Below are 16,575 nucleotides of genomic sequence, written 5' to 3'. Positions count from 1 at the left end.
TACTAGTCAAGGGTCCTCGAGTTTTGTGGTTTCGCCATTAATAGTCCTAAACTTTTGTTTTGAGCATCCGTCATCCTCCGAATTTCAAAAATGACCTCCGCTAGTCCTTTCGTTAAGTTTCTCCGTCTCAACCGTGAAATCTTAAGGGCACAATAGTCTTTTTGTTTTTATATTTGTGATTTTTTTTTTGATAGGGAATATTTCTGATTTTTTTTGAAAGGGAATATTTGTGATTTTTTTTTCTAAACGTTAGTAAAAAAACACTATAAAAGAACCTCCACATTTTCTTCTTCTTCTTCTTCAATTCTTCTTCACACCATCTATCTATCACACCTTTAATTTGCTTTGCAAAGCTTAGCTTAGCTTAAACCTCTAATCTAAACTAATCTACTTGACAAAGCTTGTCCATATCCTCCTCATTGTTTTTCTTTACAACCTCCGTAACCGAAACCAATACCTCAACCAGCCATGCCATCCCCTTTCCCACCCACCAGCATTTCAACGTTAAAGAATCCGTTTCTCAGGCCATCAAACTCCATCCCTTGCTAAAATCCCAGGAGGAATTCATCAATGAAAGCCGCCATAAAGGGTAGGAGGGTAGTTGGAAGCTCAAGCTCCTGCACAGAGATAAATTGCCCTTTCCCCATTTTACCGACTTCCGCCGCCGATTCGGATCCCGGATGAAAAGGGACGCACACAGAGTCGCCGCCCTCATTCACAGAACTCGCGGCGGCGGCAGTGGGAAAGCCGCCGAGTATGAGGTGGAGGAGTTCGGGGCGGATGTGGTTTCCGGTATGGATCAAGGGAGTGGAGAATACTTAGTGAGGATTGGGGTCGGGAGTCCGGCAAAAAATCAATATATGGTGATTGACTCCGGGAGTGATATTGTGTGGGTTCAGTGTCAACCCTGTAACCAATGCAAACATCAATATGACCCGGTGTTTGACCCGTCTTTCTCAATATGTTAACAAATATTGGGGCCAAAACCCACGAACCACTTGAGCTGTCAATAGAAATCTAGATGCCTTCTTGCTGGATGTTCCCTAAGATGGATAGTCTGGTTGGGGATGGAGCAAATGCAAAGCAAAATGTGCCCCTTTCATCAACTGGTATTAAAACGTTCCTAGCTGGAATGGTCAGGATCAGGCCACCCATTAGTAAAAATGATACGGTTGGTACCAAAACCGTAACGAACCCGTGTCTGTAGTACCAAAACCGTAACGTACGCCACTTGAGGTATAGAATGGGAGCCTTTATATCTATAAATATTAGATTTTTTTTTAAACATAAATAATAGAACTTGAGAAGTAGTTTTTGTATTCTTCGGTTAGTTGTGTAATTGATTAACTCATTTTGAACCTTAACACCTTAGGTTAGGAGTAGTAGTCCTATGGACGTGATGAAGTGGTACTGATCTCTTACAGTACACATACACTTATATTCTATGCTGATCTGGACTGTGACTTGATTGTGTTTATGTTATTTGAAGAGATCTTCCTTTTAATTGTTTCTGGGCTTCTGTAATTTCAGATTGGGTTTGAGCTTTTGTCTTTTGAATTTTGTATCTTGGGGGTTTGTCTTAATTCTACTACTTGTGTGTCTCAGACGGTGGCATACGCGGCGTTGCACGAGGCATTTATGACGCAAACTGCCAGCCTTCCTCGGGCACCCAGCATCTCAATATTGGACACATGCTAGGACTTAAACTGGTTTGTTACAGTTCTGGCCAACCGTATCATTTCTCCTGATGAGTGGCCCAATCCTGACCATTCCAGCTACGAACATTTTTATACAAGTTGATGAAAGGGGCACGTTTCGCTTTGCATTTGCTCCATCCCCAACCGGACTATCCATCATAGGGAACATCGAGCAAGAAGGCCTCCAGATTTCCATTGACGGCTCAAATGGTTTTGTGCATTTTGGCCGCAATATTTGTTAAACTATTGAGAGAGACGGGTCGAACACCGGGTCATATTGATGGTAGCATTAGTTACAAGGTTGAAACTGAACCCACACAATATCACTCCCATAGTCAATCACCATATACTGATTTTTCGCCGGACTCCCGACTCCAATCCTCACAAAGTATTCTCCACTCCCTTGATCCATACAGGAAACCACCTCCGCCCCGAACTCCTCCACCTCATACTCGGCGGTTTTCCCACTGTCGCCGCTGCGAGTTCTGCGAATGAGGGCGGCCACTCTGTGTGCTTCCCTTTTCATTCGGGATCCGAATTGGTGGCTGAAGTCGGTAATATGGGAAAAGGGCAATTTATCTCTGTGCAGGAGCTTGAGCTTCCAACTACCCTCCTTCCCCTTATGGCGGCTTTCATCGATGAATTCCTCCTAGGTTTTTGGCAAGGGATGGAGTTTGATGGCCTGAGAAACGGATTCTTTAACGTTGAAATGCTGGTGGGTGGGAAAGGGGATGGCGTGGCCGGCTGAGGTATTGGTTTTGGTTTCAGAGGTTGTGAAGAAAAACAGTGAGAGGGGGATATGGACAAGCATTGTCAAGTAGATTAGTTTAGATTAGAGGTTTAAGCTAAGCTAAGCTAAGATTTGCAAAGCAAATCAAAGGTGTGATAGATGGTAATGAATAAATGTATTTGCTTTCAATGGAATCAGTTAGTTGTAATCTCTTAATTTTTAATGATTTTCGTGTTTTCAGATTTGTAATTTGTTTAATTTTAGTGATTTCAATGTCTTCAAATTTGTATTTGGGTTAATTTTTATGATTTCAATTACTTCGAATTTGTAAGGTTCATTTGAGGTTTAGTTTTACAATTCAAATCATGGTATAATATGCACTCGGTTATATACCATACATAATACGAATAATTTCTTAAATTATTTTTTCAAAATAAATTCATTAAAATTAACGTGTCTAAAAATTATGTTGATATACATCCATTTTTTTTTAAAAGATTGATATACGTAAATTAAGCCAATTTCATTTACCGTGGCTTGAATCCTTGTAAAGGATGATAATCAAGTGGTTTGGACACCGTTAGATACTAACGTACAAATAGCCAATAATCACGAAGATTGTACTTCTCATGGAGAATACATTCAGATTATTGGTAGTTTAATTGTATCAAATGGGTTGTACTAGGCCAGATATTGCCTTTGCGGTTAACCAACTCGGTAGACATACGAGTAACCCTAGCGTTACGCACTAGAAGGCAATAGTGAGAGTTATGAGATACTTAAGGTATGCTCGTGACTTTGGACTGCACCAAGTGTGGATATCTAGCTGTACTTGGAAAGTATAGCACGTTAACGGGATATTAAAGGATGCTAAATCCATTAAAGGATACGTGTTTACGTAGGCCAGTGCAGTTGGTTGTATGGAAATTTGCAAAACAATTTGTGATAGCTATGATCCATGACGGGATCTAAGCTGAGAGCCTTAGACCCGTGTCGCGAGCGAGTAGGCCAAATGGCTATGCCATTTGTTCGGGAATGTTCCTAGAGGTAAACTCGTACTTCCAATTTGTGTGTGCTGCGATAGTCAAAGTCAAAATTGGTTAAGTACAGAGTTAGATGTAGAATGGTAAGTCTAGACTTATAAGTCATAGACATAATATCATTAAACAATTTCTCACAACATGCGTTATCTCTATTGACTAAGTGATGTCAAAAGATAAAGTAGCGGCCTCTTACTCGCTAACCCGAGGGTACGCAAATGGTTATGGAGAAGTGGAACGAGTGATGGGTCTAAAGCCCTTGGACTAAAAGTTCTATAATGAATTTTGATGTTGGATTATTATTACTAGTTTTTTACGCGCATTGCGCGATTGGGATAATGCCCAATGTTTTTTTTTTTTAAATAAGTACTTTAAAGTATATCATGACAATATTATATTGGAATTGTTCATGCATAGATAATTGAGTGTTGAATTTGCGTATTTAAATATGTAATTCTAAGTTTACATATGCAAGATAATATAATCAAGATTAATTATAATTGTCAATAAAATAATTGTATAGGTATGGTTGAAACCAAATACGGGGCATAAGGGAGGACAAATAAAAATTAGGGCACAAAATATTAAATATATACTAATATCAAAGAACTAACTGCTGATTGCCAAATAAGAACATTGCGAGGTAGTTTCCCACTTCAATTTGTTGTGTGATTTTAACACTCTTTTTGTCAATAAACCCCCAAGTAGTTAATATTATTGGCTTAATTATATATTTTGTATTTTTTTATTTTTAAAAACAATTATTATTATTATTATTATTATTGTTATTATTATTATTATTATTATTATTATTAAATATATGTATACCCTTAGGTCATTTTACATGTTAATCTAACTAGCTATTTTTTTCAAATATATTTTTATCAATCATTGATATAATTCACAGGTCAAATCCGCTAAAATAATCAACTAACGCTAACCACTACTAACTGCTGATTGTCAAACAAGGATGTTGCGAGATAGTAGTCACTTCAATTTGTTGTGTGATTTGAATACTCTCTTTGTCAACAAATCACTCAAGTAGTTAATATGATTGACTTTATTAATTTTTTTTTTAATTTTTTCATGGTATTAATAAAATACTAGGTAAATAAATATATAGCATTATTTTTTATTATAAATTTGATATTTAATTTAAAAAATAATATAGAAAAAAGATAATAGACAATGTAGTGAATATAATCAATTGATCAATTTGAATGTAAAGAATTTTTACATTGGAGAAAAATAAAGACAATATAACTAATAAATTTATTTCTCTTAATTAATTTATTGATAAAGAATATTTTTTTTTAATAAAGACATTGTAGGGACAATGTAGCGAATATAATCAATTCATGAATTTGAATGTAAGAATTTTTATATTGGAGAAAAATAAAGACAGTATAACTAATGAAATTATTTCTCTTATTTAATTTATTGATAATGAATAATTTTTGTTTTGTATAAAGACATTGTAGAAACATAATTCTAAATTAAATAAATGTAAATGTATTATTTTTTGTTGTAGCTACTAAATTATTATTTACTTTAATAAGTGGAAAATAGAGATTATGCCAACTTTGATTGGGATGGGGTTCGAAACTAAGACCTTTCTCATTGAAATCAAATAATTCTAAATTAAAGAAAAGCATATGTATTGTTTTTTGTTTTAGCTACTAAATAATTATTTAATTTAATATGAGTAAAATATAGTAGTAATTATGCCAACTTGATTGGGATGGGTTCGAACCTAAAACCTTTCTTATTGAAATCAATGAGTAAGTTAACGGTGAACTAACATAAGTTAACTAAAAAATTAACTGATAATCATATTCATTAAGGATAAATTAGGAAATCTTATGAAAAAATTAAAATCTGATCAATCTGAGCCATTCATTTGATTAAAAAGTTTGACCGTCATTGTTTCTACCCATTATAGGCCTTCTCTCTTGGACTCTTATTAGTATAGTAGATTATTATTATTATTATTATTATTATTATTATTATTATTATTATTATTATTATTATTATTATTATTATTATTATTTTTAATTTTAAAAGTAAACTGTAGAAGATACCATACAATGTAAGAGCTATATAGTATGAATTTAAGTTCCAATAATCATAGACGACAAAGAATATGTTGTTTTGTGGAGAGAAAGTTCGAGCCACGTGACCATGTTGTCCTAACTCTTCTCTTTTCAATCTCCTCTGTCTTCAATTCTCTTAATTTTTGCAGAATGTTTTCAACATATTCCATTCAGTTGCATCAACACAACCTACCTAGCATTCTAAATTCTTTCCAAATTCCCTTCCTCAGAATATTAATCTAAGGCATCATCCACCCCAAATATCTTATCACCATCCCATCAAGGAATTGGAACTTTGTGTAAAGTAAATATATATTGCACTCTTCATTTGTTGTTCATATTCGTTCTAATCAAACTTTTTAAATAACAGCAAGTAGTACGTCGAATTTAAATATAAAAATTTCCACCCAGATCACCTCAAAGTGCAAGTCGAGTTGGGTGTGAATTGTGAGGTGTACATGCATTAACCAACACACATTTTGTGGATTAATATTTATTTTTATAAGGTATTTGTAGTAAAAATTAACTAAAATGACATTTAAAGTGATCATTTTGAGGTATAATTTTAAGTAGGTCTACTTCTTATTTGAATTAGGTCAAATTAGATTCGGGTTCTCCTAGTGGAGATGATGAATTTGATATATTATTAATTTATTATACACACAAGATGAATAATGGATGAATTAGAAATTTATTCTCAAAGTATACGTACTCATTTGAGTTATGAGAAATGGAGTTAGGAAGAATTTTAAGTAGCATTATTCCCGCATTGGAAATGGATGTAGGTTTGCCCTAGTACAAGTACAAATCAACTTTTTCAAGATTTTGACCTTATGAAATTTTTGAATTTTAACATTAGATTTATTTTTATTAAAATTGTCAATCATGCATGCTAATGAATTCAATTGGGTAGAACGTCTAAGAACTTTTGACACCTCAAAATTCTTATTTTCTTCCCATAAAAAAGAAACTCATTCTACCCTTAAATTTCTACGAACAGTTTCGTATAAATTAAGTTCAAAGTGTATATGTTTATCTTTGTTCAAGTTAGTTGAGAACATATACATTTTAGTGTTCAAATATAATTTTGTAATTCATTGTATTCTAGAAAATAAAAACTTCAACGCTTCTTGCACATACATTAGGAGGATGGTGGATGAAGCAAATCAGTTTTAAGGAAATCCGAACATTATTGCTGATGGTGGATGCTATAGAGAGCACTATAACATAAATTTTTGTAGTTGTATGTTTTAATTTTCTTTCTATATATCTTTTTCTGGAGTAAAATAAATAAATATCATTTTTTTTATTTGCGTGTTAATATTCGTTGTTATCCAACATTTTGAATAACAACTAATGGGGGTGTATTCAGTCAAGACTTTTAAATACTTTTAAAGTGATGGATTTTAAATGACTTTTGTAGAGTTTTTGTATTCCATAGCTATCTTTGATTTTGAGGTTTTTGTCCTAAATTTCAAAGTTATTCCATAGCAATCCGATATGTTGTGCTGTTTGCAGCAAAAAGCAACAGCAAGCAATGTTAAAAGTTGTTTTGTATCCTTTACCTAGAAAGGAATATAATGCAATTAACGATGGATAATGAAAGATTAAAATTTTGTGGCTCTTAAGATAACGATTCCATTTAATGACAGCGATGTTTTGGTCCCAAACTCCCAAAGACAGCAAAGAGAGAAAAGAGAGCCGTGAGGTTGTTAGCCTCTTGTTTTACGGGGCAATCACCACAATTAAATTAATCCTACTGTTAGTTTAATAATTACAAGGTTTCAATTTAATTTGATTATCAATATGAGCATCTTATTGGTCTTCTTAATTAATTAGATTTGGTTAGTTATGAACGGCAAATTATACCGTGCAGTGTGTTTAAACTTTTGATTGCTATTTTGTTATATAATGTTTAGAGTTTGTATTTTAACTATGTGAATATGTATTGTTTGGTACTATGTTTGGAAAAATAAGAAATGTTAAAAAATTGGGGTTCTTAAACCGAACCGAATTAATGTTAAACTGAATGATATCATTTTTTTAAAATTGAAATACTGAAACCGAAAAAAATCCAATCAAATCTCAAAACGCCTACCCCTAGTGTACTACTTAACGGGAGAGTATTGTAATGATGTTGCATATATGAAATTTGATTTTCACATACACTGCATGCAAATTGTAATATATACACTAAAAAGAAGGGGGTAATTTTAGAACATTATATGTTATCTGCAATGTGAAAAAAGATTCTTATTTGTTAGTAATTAAAATGAGATGATAAGCACAATGTACAACAATATAATGTTTCAAAAGAAGGAAAGCAAAAACACCTTTCTAAAAGCCATTATATATATTTCATGTATGAATTCCAACTTAGGTTGTAAACACCAAATTAAAGGTAGATCAGAGCCCCTAATGATTGTTTCACATGTCGACAAAGTTGTGGTGACTCCCTCTTCTCATCATTTCAACACACCAAACTTGTATTACTTAGAATAACTCTTCAATTCGACCTCACCAAAATTCAGATTGATAAACTTACTCACATATAAACTATTTTATAAAGTCTATTAAAATCTTAGGAAAAATGTCACTTTTTCTCCTGAGTTATATATACTTATAGCAATTTTCCCCCCTGAATTATTCAAGTGGCTGTTTTCCCATCTAAAATGTTAAATTATACAATCCACAATTTGGTTCAAACCAAATAGACACTATAGCAACCAAACCAAAATATTCCAATTACAATTTAGAATCGAAACCCGATATTTTGAGATTATTATAATCGCGAACCGGAACGGCCGATTCATTTTTTGAACTGAAAAAATAAAATACATTTATTGTTGAATTTAGACTATTTTAAAATATAAAATCTAAAATTTTAAAATATAGACGGTTCAAAATCGCAAATCGAATCCGGAACTGTCGGTTCACGGTTCAGGATCTAGTTTTTTTTTTTATTTATAATTTTAATAAACTGAAATCCAAATATTGGGTTCTAGATCTGAATCATAATCGGAAACTTTTAATTCGATGGCAATAGTGTCCGGTTCAGTTCGAATCGATCGTGGTCATTCCTACTGATTGTGGTCATTCCAACATATATGCAATAATTTGTTGGAGAAGAAAAATAAATAAAATATTTTCTTTAAGGGTAGAAATGTCAATTTAATATATCAGGAGGGGGGAAACCGCCACTTATTGATTAATTGAGGGGGCTAATGTGCTTACAAAAATAATTAGGGGGGGGGGGGGGGGGGGGATGATATAAGTATATAACTCAGGGAGAAAAAATGGTATTTTTCCAAAATCTTATATTCTATATTGTTTTTCTCTTCTTTCCTATTAGCGAGTTCCGACCCTTTTGTTCGAAATTTCTTCGTTTGTACTGAACCACTTATTTTGTACAATTTTATGGATTTTTGTTCATTACCAAGTACATGTATTTTGAATAGAGATAAAGTTACATATACATAATTGAGAAATTGACAATTTTAGTCTCTCAATTATGCTATATAATGGTAAACTTAACCCCTAATTATACATATGTCCTCAATTAGTTTCTAAATTGTTTATTCAGTGGTTATTTTAGTTTCTCACCTCAAGTTTATGTTAAAATTAACAATTATATAATGAATCGTAAATTTAAAAATTTATTATTAGCTACCCTCAAAACACAAAACAAATATGTTTTGAACTAATAATCATTTCTTGTATGTAATATATATTACTTTTCTTCATTGCTTCAGTGTAAATTCATGTCAATAATTCTTAATAAAATAAAATAATTCTGATGGATTTAATTAACCTGGGGTGGACCCGAATCAATAAACCCGGATAAGAATATATAATAAGAATAACAAACGAATAATATAGAACGATGTCGTAAAGGTCGCGGTGGACCGTATATTATATTAATTGCCGTAGTATTTGGCTATTACAAAGATTCGGTAGGACAAAAGTGTGTAATAATCGTATAATGTGGAATGAATTGCCCTTTGTTAGGACAAGGAGGGGGGTTTTTATACAAGCAAACCCCCCAACCGCCTCCCCTTAAATCGGTGGTGGTTAGATCTCAAGTTTGACCGGGTCCGGGTGGACCGGGTTGGGTCGGGTCCCGAGCCCGGGTGGTGCCGAGCTCGGGTAGGACCGAGCTCCACGTAGGTCGGCTCGGGTCGGGGCACCTCCATGGTGCTCCGGGTCCGCATTGCTCTTGGGCACCTTCGTGGTCCCCCGTGTTCGTGTTGCTCTTGGGCACCTCCGTGGTCCCCCGGGTCCGTGTTGCTCTTGGGCACCTCCGTGGTCCCCCGGGTCCGTGTTGCTCTTAGGCACCTCCGTGGTCCCCCGGGTCCGTGTTGCTCTTGGGCACCTCCGTGGTCCCCCGAGTCCGTGTTGCTCTTAGGCACCTCCGTGGTCCCCCGGGTCCGTGTTGCTCTTGGGCACCTCCGTGGTCCCCCGGGTTCGTGCTGCTCTTGGGCTCCACCAAGGTGCTCCAGGTCCATGTTGCTACCCCAGGTCGGGTCGTGGGTATAATATATCCATCATGAGTCCCCCACTCTCTTCGTTACGAGTGGAAGTCAACGAATGAGAGTATCCGTACGCCGACCCGAGCCCCATGGGTGGAAAATTCCGAGCTCCAAAATTTAGCCGACCCCCTCCAAGAATTATATCGCGGATAGAATTCTTGGATGTTATGGCCGCTGCTCCTTAGTTTCAGTGACGGGTGCCACCTTTTACCTACTATCGCCTCTCCCTGAAATACTTGGGATTTTTTTTTTTTTCTGCCACCTCGGCAGTTGCCGAGGTCCTGCCGAGGTGGGCCTCGGCAGTTGCCGAGGCGGACCTCGGCGGTTGCCGAGGCGGACCTCGGCAGCTTGCCGAGGCCGGCCTCGGCAGCTGGCCGAGGTAGGCACGGCAATTTTTTATTTTATTTTATTTTATTATTTTTTTTTTGCCGTGTGCTAGCCTCTTCAACAAAGTCCTACGGGACTATGTCCTCGGGCTCTCCCGTCGGGGTTGGTACGCGAGGTCAGACCTCGTGCCCCCTTAGGGTACGTTAGCCTCTCGGGCTAAGTCCTTCCGGACTACGCCACCGGGCTCTTCCGTCGAGGTTTGTACGCGAGGACGGACCTCGTGCCCCCTTAGGGTGCGCCAAACCGCTTGGGCCCAGTCCTGCAGGACCAAACCACCGGGCTCCTCCGTCGGGGTTTGTACGCGAGGTTAGACCTCGTGCCCCCTTAGGGTGCGCGTTAGCTGCTCGGGCACAGTCCGACGGGACTGTGCCACCGGGCTCTTCCGTCGGGGTTGGTACGCGAGGTCGTACCTCGTGCCCCCTTAGGGTGCGTCTTCCGTCGTGGTTAGTACGCGAGGCCGGACCTCGTGCCCCCTTAGGGTCCGCGGGGGGGGGGGGGGGGGGGGCGGGGAAGACATGAGTGAGCACTCGTTCCCCCCTGTTTCACGTTTTTTTTTTCTTTTTTTTTTTAAGGGAGATAAAATGCATGAGAACCAACTTTGTAACAAAAGGGATCCTGCGCACAATGTGTTCTGTAATATGCGATTTTATTCCGACTATTGCCGCTCACTAAGACATTATTAGGGGAGGGGAATGGCCTCCCTCCTAGAATAGCAACGCGAAGACCCTCCTCTCACGTGGCAGGTCTACTGGTAAAATTTCAGCAAGTGCTCTGAATTCCAGACCCTGGCTATCATCTTTCCTTTGGGAGTTTTGAGCTTGTAGCTGCCCGGGCGGACCACGACTGCTATAATGTACGGGCCCTCCCAATTAGGGGCAAACTTTCCTCCGGCTTGGGGCTGGCTCGCCTCCCTTCTCCTGAGCACATAGTCACCCACTTGGAAATAGCGGGGTCGGACCCGCTTATCGTGATATGCCTTGGTCTGCCTCTGGTAGTTTTCAGCTCGAATCGCGGCTGCTTCGCGCCTGTCATCAATCATGTGGAGGTCAATTCTATGGTGCTCCTCGTTCGTGTCAGGGTCGTAGTCCTCCTCCCGTCGGGAAGGTATGACTACCTCCGCTGGAGCTCGGGCTTCGAAACCGTAGGCTAAGGAAAAAGGCATCTCCCCAGTAGCCCTCCGGGGGGTGGTGCGGTAGGCCCAAAGAATGGCGTCGAGCTCCTCCACCCATGCTCCCCCCGCGGATTCCAGTTTCTTTTTCAGGCCACCCACAATGGTGCGGTTGGCATTTTCCACCTGGCCATTTGCTTGAGGGTAGCATACTGCTACCCGGCTGTGGGTAATGTGCCATTTTGCACAGAACCCCTCGAACTCTTGCCCCTCGAATTGGCATCCGTTGTCGGTGATGAGTTTCATCGGGACCCCAAAACGACACAAAATATTTTTGTACACAAAGTGCTTGCAACGGGCACTTGTTATGGTTGCCAGCGGTTCCGCCTCTACCTACTTGGTGAAGTAGTCCACTGCTACTATGAGGTACTTCTTTTTTCCCGACCCCATGGGCAGAGCTCCCACTAGGTCCACTCCCCACCTGGAGAAGGGGATGACCGAGCTGATGGGGGTGTAGCTCGTGGCTGGCCGGCCGGGGTGACTTGGAAGTGTTGGCAGGTCTCGCAACCCCGGGCATAGTCGGCGCACTCCTTGGCCATTTTGGGCCAAAAGTACCCCTGTAAGATGGCCCTCCGGGACATGGCGAAGGCCCCCTGGTGGGCTGAACAGGTCCCTTCGTGGATTTCTTCCATGACTGACATGGCTTCGTCTGGGTACAAGCAGCGTAGCAAGGCGCCGTTATAGGACCTCTTGTAGAGTATGTCCCCCATGACCACGTACGTGGGGGCCCGCCGTTTCACCAGCTTGGCGTCGACCTCGTCGGGAGGTAGCGTGCCTGTCTTCTTATACTCCTTGAGGTGGTCCAACCAGCAGGGAGGTCGGATTTGCACGGGTAGGACCGGGTAGGCATCCAAGCTCGACCTCTTGAAATCTTCAATTCGGGCTATCTTGGAGATATGTTCCGGGGCCCCTTGGGCGAGCTTGGATAACATGTCAGCATCTGTGTTCTGGTCTCGGGGTACCTGTAGGACCTCATAATTGATCAGCTGCCCCAGTAGCTGGAGCACCACGTCCCGGTACCTCCTCATTCTTTCATCACTTGCTTCAAATTCACCTGTGACCTGTCCCACCACGAGTCTAGAGTCACATCGGATTTTGAGCTTCTCCACCCTCATATTTAGTGCGAGGCGGAGCCCTCCCAGGAGTGCTTCATACTCGGCCTCGTTGTTGGACAATTTGAACGCGAAGCGGAGGGCGTAGTAGGCCCGAAACCCCTCCGGTGTTATGAGGACGACTCCACCCCCGCAGCTTTTGGTGCTGGAGGACCCGTCCGTTGAGAGGGTCCACCACTCCTCGTCTTCGTCCCTGACCTGCTCCGTTGCCTCCCGGGCAGTGCACTCGACTATAAAGTCAGCCAGCGCCTGCCCCTTGATGGCGGGTCGGGGCTTGAACTGGATGTCGAACTGGCTCAGCCGCATGGCCCACCTGACCAGCCTGCTTGCCGACCCCGAGGCCCTCAGTACTGCGTCTAGTGGCTGGTTGGTGAGGACCTGTACGGGGTGGGCCTGGAAGTAGTGGTTCAGCTTCTTTGTCGTCGCATCTACTGCAAAAATGGTCTTTTCCACGGGTGTGTACCTGATCTCTGCTCCCCGTAGAGCTCGGCTCGTGTAGTATACGGGCCGCTGGACCCCCTCGTCGTCCCGGACCAGCACGGAGCTGACCGCGGCCTGCGAGATGCCCAAGTATAGATATAGGACCTCCCCCTTAACGGGTTTGGCCAGGGGGGGGGGGGGGGGAGCAACATCAGGTACGTCTTGAGGTCTTCGAACGCCTTCTGGCACTCCTCGGACCATTCGAAGCCTTTAGTCTTTTTTAGGACTCCAAAGAACGGTAAGACCTTCTCGGCCGACCTCGAAAGGAAACGGCCCAGGGCTGCCAATCGCCCGTTGAGGCGCTGGACCTCCCGGAGGGACCTCGGAGGTTCCATGTCCAGGATGGCCTTGACCTTGTCGGGGTTGGGCTCAATGCCCCTCTTCGAGACCATGTACCCCAAAAATTTCCCCCCGTGCACCCCGAAGGTGCACTTTTTGGGGTTCAGCCGTAAATTGAAGCGTTGCATAATTGAAAATACCTCGGTAAGGTCATCTGTGTGGAGGTCGGCGTCGGTGCTCTTGACGATCATGTCGTCGACGTAGGCCTGGAGGTTGCGACCGAGGACCTGCTTGAACACCTTGGCCACCATTCGGGTGTAGGTGGCACCTGAATTTTTCAGTCCGAAAGCCATAGCCTTGTAGCAATAGACCCCCTCTGGCGTGGTGAAGGCTGTCTTCTCCTCGTCAGCCTCCTCCATAAAAATTTGGTGGTACCCCCTGAACGCATCTAGGAAGCTCATAAGGGCACACCCTGCAGTCTCGTCCACCAGCTGATCGATGTTGGGGAGGGGAAAGGGGTCCACAGGGCAGGCCTTGTTGAGGTCGGTGTAGTCCACGCACATCCTCCAGGTGGGCGGCTTTGGGGCGAGGACTACGTTGGCCAGCCAGGTGGGGTATGTGACCTCCCTAACATGACCAATCTCCAGCAGTGTGTCGACTTCCTTTTTGACGAACTCCCTCCTCTCGGCGGAGAGGTACCTTTTGCGCTGCTGGATTGGCCTGACCGCGGGGTCGACGGCCAACTTGTGTGTGATCACGTCTCGGCTGAGGCCCGGCATGTCCTCGGGACCCCATGCAAAGACCTCCTTGTAGCTCCTGATGGTGTTGATTATCCGTGCCCGGAGCTCGGCCTGGAGGCCGACCCCTACCTTCACAACCCGGTCGGGTCGGCTGAGGTCGAGGATGACCTCCTCTGTCTCGACCACGGGCTCGGCCCGAGGTCGACCTACCTCCTCCTGAAATGCCTCCTCGGCGATGGTATGTACCTGGAGGTCCTTTTGACCAATCTGGCGGCACGCCTTCAAGTAGCAGCTGCGGCTTACCTTTTGGTCGCCCCGGGCGACCCCGACCCCGGTCGGTGCCGGGAACTTGAGACCCAGGTGCTCCATGGAAATTACGCACCTGAGGTCCTCCAGGGCGGGTCGGCCGAGTATTATGTTGTGGGCGCAACTGATTTTCACGACTACGAACTCGACCTCCACCTCCTGGTGTGAGGTGGGGTGCCTATCTCTACCTCCAGACTGATCGACCCCTCTGTCTCAATTGAGTCCCCCGTGAACCCGGCTGGGTGAACGTGTCGTAGTACATGACGTTCACCGAGCTACCCGTGTCTACGAGCACCCGGTGCACCACCACGTTGTTGATGTCCAGCTTGACCACCACGGCGTCTCGGTGGGGGAGGGGCCTATTTGGCAGGTCGGCATCGGTGAACGTGATGGGCTCCCTCTTTGGTTTCTTCTCATGGGGGGTACGTGTGACCTCCCCCACGTACAAGCTCCTCGCCCACCTCTTCCGCTCGGCTGGCGAGTCCCCTCCCTCGGGCCCCCCGAAGATGACGTAGATGGCCCGTTTCCTCGGGGGCTGGGAGTCCTCCGTCGTCTTCTCCTCCTCCTCGGAACTGTGGTCGTGGTGGTCCCTCTTGCGGGGAGGAGCCGAGGTGGATGGCGCCTGGCCACCCCCTTTCCGCCACACATTGCTCTGCTTCTGGCCCTGGGCCTGTTCCTGCGCCTGGCCGGGCTTCTTAATGAATTGGCCGAGGTAGCCCATTTGGATGAGCTGCTCGATTTGTCTTTTTAGGAGGATGCACTCGTCTGTATCGTGTCCTTTCTGCCGGTGGAACCTGCAGTACTTGTTGGGGTCCCCCCTCGTCGATATCTTCATGCACTCCTCCTTCGGGAATACCACGATTCCCTGGTCCTCCGCATGCGTCAAGATAGTACCCACGGGTTGTGTCAGCGGGGTGAGATAGCGTGTGGGGTTCATCCTGGGCCCCTCAGCGTACTCACGCCGGTGCGGTCGGGGCGCCTTGCGCTCCTCCTGGGGTGCCTTGTCTTTTCGACCTCTTCCTTCTTCCTGCTCCTTCTTCCTCTTCTCGGCAGCCTCGGCGTCAGCGTACCTTGCTGCCTTGTGCATCAGGTCGGTGTAGGTCCTGGGGGGGGTACCTGATGAGGTCCTGGTGAAAAGCGTCCGACCTCAAGTTGTTCCGGAAAATTACCATGGCCGATTTCGCATCGAAGTCGGCGACCCCCATGACCTCTTTCTTCCACTTGCCGAGGTACTCGGCTAGTGATTCCGAGCTCCCCTGCTTCAAATCACACAGGTCGGCAATTTGCTTCTTCCGCTGTATGCTAGTGGCGAAATGGGACAGGAACTGTCGGGTGAGGTCCGCAAAGGTGGAGATGGACCCCGCCGGGAGGGATCCGAACCAATCATGCGCCTGCCCGTCCAGGGTGGCGAAGAACCCCCTACACAGGATGGCGTCTGTCGCCTCGGTGATCATCATGGCGGCTCTGTACCTGGTCAGGTGTGCCCGTGGGTCCGTGGTCCCCGAGTACGCTTTAATGGTGGGAAAGCGAAAATCTCAAGGTAAGGGCTCCTCCATGATGGCGTTTGCAAACGGAGAGGACAACACGTCCTGGGGCTCTGGGGATCCGTCCCTCTCGTCGAACTTCCTCTGGAGCTCATCCATCCTCCTCCGCAGTTGCTCAACCTCTACCCGATGGGAGCTCGGAGCTCTACCGTTCGTTTATCCTGATCGTTCGACCCGGGAGGCCTGTGCACGCCGAGGCGGGACTCGGGTCCCCCGTCCAGGAGACCCCCGCGGGCCTGCCTCTTGTCGCGGCGGGGCCCGGGGTCCGTGGCTCGGTGACCTCCGGGTGACTGACTGCTGACGTGCCTGCCTGCGGGAGCAGGATTCTGCTGGTGGGGGCTCATTAGCAGCAGGCCTTGGGCCCAACCTCTCCCGGGCTGGCACCCGGTCGCCCAACCTCTCCAGGGCGGGCCTAGTTTGGGTTGGTGCCCTTCCATCGTCGTCACACTGGCGGTCTCGGCGGGAGTCCC

The 16,575-nt window shown here is 44.0% G+C and overlaps 2 protein-coding genes and 1 pseudogene across 2 annotated transcripts; 1 reads left to right on the top strand and 2 right to left on the bottom strand.

The window, feature by feature from the left end:
- Positions 1-400: 400 nt before the first annotated feature.
- Positions 401-2,612, top strand: LOC109157217 (annotated as a pseudogene).
- A 9,436-nt stretch (positions 2,613-12,048) lies between these two features.
- LOC109157216 lies at positions 12,049-14,624 on the bottom strand. The gene is made up of 2 exons (XM_019305125.1): positions 13,482-14,624; positions 12,049-13,311 (listed from the first exon to the last, which is right to left on the bottom strand). The coding sequence occupies exons 1-2, from the start codon at positions 14,622-14,624 to the stop codon at positions 12,049-12,051; spliced, it is 2,406 nt and encodes an 801-aa protein (XP_019160670.1).
- Positions 14,625-14,745: 121 nt separating this feature from the next.
- Positions 14,746-16,018, bottom strand: LOC109157215. The gene is made up of 2 exons (XM_019305124.1): positions 15,678-16,018; positions 14,746-15,355 (listed from the first exon to the last, which is right to left on the bottom strand). The coding sequence occupies exons 1-2, from the start codon at positions 16,016-16,018 to the stop codon at positions 14,746-14,748; spliced, it is 951 nt and encodes a 316-aa protein (XP_019160669.1).
- Positions 16,019-16,575: the final 557 nt, after the last annotated feature.

This window comes from Ipomoea nil, unplaced genomic scaffold (genome assembly GCF_001879475.1).
Source record: "Ipomoea nil cultivar Tokyo-kokei standard unplaced genomic scaffold, Asagao_1.1 scaffold2762, whole genome shotgun sequence".
Lineage (NCBI taxonomy): Eukaryota > Viridiplantae > Streptophyta > Magnoliopsida > Solanales > Convolvulaceae > Ipomoea > Ipomoea nil.
Note: the sequence above shows the minus strand (reverse complement) of the source record. Positions and strands in the feature narration are given on the sequence as shown.